General features: G+C 42.1%; 1 protein-coding gene across 7 annotated transcripts in view; it reads left to right on the top strand.

The window, feature by feature from the left end:
- Positions 1–4,689, top strand: part of neb (nebulin) — a 73,125-nt gene extending 68,436 nt beyond the window's left edge. For all 7 annotated transcript variants that reach the window (XM_085135930.1, XM_085135931.1, XM_085135933.1 and 4 more), the window contains 7 exons: positions 203–295; positions 768–875; positions 2,487–2,673; positions 2,924–3,016; positions 3,227–3,367; positions 3,462–3,571; positions 3,840–4,689. In XM_085135930.1, the coding sequence (XP_084992056.1) occupies positions 203–295; positions 768–875; positions 2,487–2,673; positions 2,924–3,016; positions 3,227–3,367; positions 3,462–3,571; positions 3,840–4,013 (906 nt within the window). In that variant the 3' untranslated portion in view covers positions 4,014–4,689. The remainder of the gene's footprint in view (positions 1–202; positions 296–767; positions 876–2,486; positions 2,674–2,923; positions 3,017–3,226; positions 3,368–3,461; positions 3,572–3,839) is intronic.
- The last annotated feature ends 932 nt before the right edge of the window (positions 4,690–5,621 follow it).

Here is a 5,621-nt window from a genome sequence, read left to right on the forward strand (position 1 = left end):
CTTGAATATACTGATATATACCAAAATAATATACCAAAAAAAATGCCACCAACTAAAGAAATGACCTCTCTGAGTTTAATCAATCTCAAATATTTCCAGAAAACTCCTCCTTGTCTATGAAAGCAGTCCTATAGGTGTGCGTGGTCTGTATGTGTTTGAGTTTCTGATTGGCCCCTCGGGGTGCTGTGCTTCTGCCCTGTAGGTGTTGTATAAAGACAGTTCAGCCAAAGGAACTCCTGTGGTGTTTACTCCAGAGATGGAGCGGGTGAAAAGGAACCAAGAAAACATTAGCTCGGTACCTTTCAGAACCTGTAGAACATGTTCTGCTGAAGAAATGTTCTACTCCTACCTCTTTTTAACCCTTCTCTAACTCTGATGTGTCCCCCTGGCTCTTGTTAATCGTATTAATTCACCTGACTGCACTCTCTCTCTCTTTTTTTAAATATGTTTAATACCTCCAGCTGTGGTGTGCCTGTGCACATCATCACTGCTAATCTCTCCTGCTGTTTTCCCACTTGATCTTATTTCTTTTGGTCTCCCACTGAAGATTGGAAAATAACTTTATTTCCTTTTAATAATTTCCCCACTCCCTGCTAATTCATCCCAGTAGTGCCATAGCTCATCCCTGCCAGCAGCTGCCTGTGTCCTCTTGGCATTAAGTCTCTCTGACCACACCTCTTGTGCTGTGGATGCTAACGGCTATTGAATGATGGTTTGGGAGTGTGAAATATTTTAGATCCTTAGTACTTTTGATCTGTCATTTCTAGGTTCTGTACTCTGACAGCTTCCGCAAGCAGGTCCAGGGCAAAGCCGCCTTTGTTCTGGACACACCTGAGATGAGGCGCGTCAGGGAGACTCAGCGTATCATTTCTGGGGTACGTTTTTGTGGTTGTTTGATTAATTTCTGTTCTAAGTGGAAAAGTGCTTTCGTTGTTACTTGACTACTTGAAGAGTAAGGCTTCAGTACTCTTTGACACCTCATCATCTCAGAATGATTCAAAACAAGAATCTGGTCGCCAGTCTTAAACAATGTTTCTACACAAAGACAAACTAAAATTAGAATTGATTCAATTAGGGATGCACCGATACCGATACTGGTATCGGGTATCGGTGCCGATACTGTAAAATGTGTGTGTACTCATACTCGTAAAAGTTAACCGATACCATGAACCGATACTAACTTATTTCATTAATCAGAGGGTGGCTTGTCATTTCTGTTGTAGTTTTTTAGATTGGCCACTAGGGGGCCAATTATTATTTTATTTATTATTTATTTTATAATTTTTTATATTTTATTATTTATTTAATAATAATTATATTGTTTGTTTGTTTGTTTACAATATGGACACTCTGCAATAATTTAAAAGTTTATTTTATTCGCAAACCTAATTTAATCATTAATCAGAGGGTGGCTTGTCATTTCTGTTGTAGTTATTTAGATTGGCCACTAGGGGGACATCCTGCGCTAAACAGGCACAGGGTTAGGCGAGTCAGACTGGCGGCTCCAGATAAAAAAGAGAAACTGGAGGCTGCTGTAGCTAGGCTAAACAAAATGTCAGCAGTGTGGAACAGCCAACTTTAACTCATGTTTTGGAAAAGTGATGAAAAATGTCAAGAGAAAATCCACGGGCAGTTTAAATAACAGAGGCTCTGACTCATTTTATCGCTCTGGATGACCAGCCAATGCCGGTCGTGGAAAACATAGGATTGCATTGTCTTCTCAGCATACTCGAGCTGCCATATGAAATTCCCAACCGCCCATACATCAGGGAGATAATGGTGCCAAAACTTTCTGAAGAGGTAAAGACAAGCAGTGTGTGCGCGATGTCAGTCCTTGGTTTAACGGCACAGTGGACTGATGATCCACTGGCAGATGAGGAGTTTATTCGTCAATACCAAATACTTTCGTTATTTGTTTGTTTGTTTACAATATGGACACTCTGCAACAATTTAAAAGTTTATTTTATTCTCAAACCTAATTTGTATTTATTTTATTCCAAACAGAAGTGTTTATTTATTATTCTGAAAGCTCGAGACAGTGCCAATAGTTCAGTGATATTTTGTTAAATTACAATGTGGAGACTCTGCAATAATTTGCAAATAAAGTGCTTTTTTTTCACTTGAAATTTTTTGTGGTGATTTTTATTAAGATTTTATTTTTTATCGACAGAGAATAAAATAAAACCTGTCTTCCAATTCACTGCATTTGTGTGTGTGTGTGTGGTAGAAGTATCGGTTTTTGTACTCTGTATCGGCAAGTACTCAGATCCAAGTATCAGTTTGTAAAAATTGGTATCGTTGCATCCCTAGATTCAATAATGGAGAAATAATGGATTTGGTATAGAGAAAAAAGACAGACAACACATTTTAGTATTTTAAGTAGTTAAAGTGGAGGCTGGCATCGATGCCAGTTTGGTTGGCTCGTGCGAAATGGGTCCATCCACCCTGCAGCTTCACTTACCGTGTTTTGTATTTGTGCACTTCAGGTGAGATACCACGAGGACTTTGAGAAGAGCAAGGGCAGCTTCACTCCCACCACCACTGATCTTGTGACAGAGCGCGTGAAGAAGAACACGCAGGACTTCAGCGACATCAGCTACCGTGGCATCCAGAGGCGTGTGGTGGAGATGGAGAGGAGACGTGCCATAGAGCACGACCAGGAGACCATCACTGGTAACGACAACAGCAAGCACTTCTCTGAGCTTTAGGAGTTGTTAGCTTGTTAGCAAAAAATAAATATTATCTACATTCTGGAGAAAAAAAAGAAAAGGTCAGACTATCTTTGAATTTAAAGCCTTTAAAGGCTAAGTTTGGAAAGACATATTACATATTGCATGTATGTATAATAAGCTTTATTCAGCAGACATACATGAAGCTAAACTGTAATACAGACTCTTATCGGCTGATCTATTCATCTCCTCAGATCTGCGTGTGTGGCGCACAAACCCCGGCTCTGTGTTTGACTACGACCCCGCTGAGGACAACATCCAGTCCAGGAGTCTGCACATGATGTCAGGTGATTGAAATTCAGAGAGCCAAAGCTTTAGCTATGCTCCTGATGGATTTATTCAAAGTTATCATTAAATGTCAGGGAAGCTAAGTGACTGGCAAAGGATTATGTATTGCTTCTCGTGTGTGAAGCAGGTGTGTCACTGATAGTTAAATAAATAATACGCATTTGAAATAATGTCTTAAAGAAGCCTCTCACCTGATGCCCTTCTGACAGTACAAGCTCAGCGTCGCAGCAAGGAGCACTCCCGCTCCACCAGCGCTTTGAGCGGCGTGGCCGATGAGAAGTCTGAGGTGTCCCAGGATGCTGACCACCACATGTCCCTCTACAGCAATGGCTTCATGGCCTCCTCTATTGGTAACCCTCATCAGACTAAACAGCAACAAATACACTTGAGAGTGAAGAATAATTTTCCATCTACTTAATCTGTTTGCTATTTTAACATCTTCAGGCTACCAGCATGCTACTGTGAAGACCGTGGAGCTGCAGCAGAGGTCATCTTCAGTGGCCACCCAGCAGACCACAGTCTCTTCCATTCCCTCACACCCCTCTACTACAGGGGTTAGTAACATATATTTATATTGTACGTACACTCCATTCACTTTACGTGGTTTAACTTTTCTCCTGTGGGGAGTGATGCTACAGGTTAACGGAAAAATGTTGCATTAACTCAGTGATGCTTGGTGTAGTCAGGTAAAGCAGGTTTGAAACGTTCAGTGAGATTATCATTATTTTAGTACATCAGTTACATTATTTTATGGCCTGAAGAAAAGAAGCTGAATTTAAAATTTCTGCTTGTTTGTTAAGTGTGTCCATCTCTTTCCTTCAGAAAACCGTGCGTGCCATGTATGACTACACCGCAGCCGACAGCGACGAGGTGTCCTTCAAGGACGGCGACGTCATCGTCAACGTGCAGTCCATCGACGAAGGCTGGATGTACGGTACTGTTCAGCGTACCGGCAAGACCGGCATGCTGCCAGCCAACTACGTTGAAGCAGTCTAAAGACAGAGCCCGCCCACGGTCCCTCCGTAGTGGGCGAGATGCATCCACAGGACAAACTCATCGGTCTTCCTGTGATCACAACTGTGGCTTAGTGCAATGTGTAGCTTGTAGTGTCTGTACTTGTATTTTACTTGTGATTCTCGTGGAGTCTGTCATCATTAATATGCTGCTGCCCCCGCTCCCTGTGGATGTGATATCAGCTTCATGCCATGACCCATATAAATAGATCTGATTATACATAATGTGCCTACTACGAATGACAACGCGTGTTAGATTGTTTTAACTATTCTGTTCCTGTCCTGGAAAAGCGAGGCTAACACACAAACTGGCCCTTTGATTTTGTACATTTCAAACATTTCATTTACGTTATTTATCGTTTTTTTGTCCAACGTATTTTCTCCGAAACACAACGGGCTCAAAAAGTTTCATGTAACCCTTTTAACGGAGAGTCCATGTAGAGAAAATATGAACGTTAGAAAGGAGTAAGTCACCATCTACCTCCTCCATGATGAAATCATGAGAAGCTCTCTGCGCCAAGCCTCAGTTTTCCCTCCTTTATAACGAAGGCTGGCCACTAGTAAAATGTGTGTTTTGTTTCTCCCGATTATTTAGGTCCTGGCTAAAGCACGTCCTCTACCTTCAATCAGTAGCTAATAAAGCACACCAAGTTCCTGCACCACTCTGCCTCCTCCTCTTCATTTACTACAGTTTTGACTTTGGGCATCTTCTTCTATACATTTCACTCATTTTTTTCTTTCAGACTCTTTCATTAGATCGCTGCTAAAAACTCTTTTCACTGCACCAGTAATAATAATAATAATGGATTGCATTTATATAGCGCTTTTCGGGGCCCTCGGAGCGCTTTACAATGCCACTATTCATTCACTCTCACATTCATACACTGGTGGAGGCAGCTCCAGTTGTAGCCACAGCTGCCCTGCCATATCGCGCCATCGGCCCCTCTGGCCAACACCAGTAGGTGAAGTGTCTTGGCCAAGGACACAACGACCGAGACTGTCCGAGCCGGGGCTCGAACCGGCAACCTTCCGATTACAAGACGAACACCCAACTCTTGAGCCACGATCGCCCAAGTAGAAGTTCCCCGAGCCAAATACAAAACAGTCTAGACACGAGCCCTTCTCTATTATCGGTTCTTACATCCTTCATTCTTTTCCTCACTTCCTCCCCTTGCATTAATCCCTCCCCTCTGACGAGGTGGCAGACCGAAAAGGCGGGGGAGGAAACGGGGAAATGACTAAATGAGCAGGAATTTTAGATTAAATATTTGTGTGGTTACAGCTTCATCATGTCCATTGTTTCCTTGTTGCCTATTACAGCTGTGCTTTATTATCTCAGATGAGGATGTGTTAATAACAGAGCTAATTTCACAGTTTGTTTGTGTTTTTTAAATCCTACACACTTCACCTTGGAGCTGAAAGCTTGATCATCAGTCTGTTGATCATATTAAAAACTCAAGATGTATGAATACAAAGCAATAGCTTCTTGGTTTGGATGTTCCAGCTGTGTCACGCGTCTTTCATACATCGAGGGTAAAAACGACTCGAGTCCTGGTCACAGGCAGGAGGAGCTGAGAAAAATGAGTAAAGA

Source organism: Neolamprologus multifasciatus, chromosome 16, assembly GCF_963576455.1.
Source record: "Neolamprologus multifasciatus chromosome 16, fNeoMul1.2, whole genome shotgun sequence".
Taxonomy (NCBI): Eukaryota; Metazoa; Chordata; class Actinopteri; order Cichliformes; family Cichlidae; genus Neolamprologus; species Neolamprologus multifasciatus.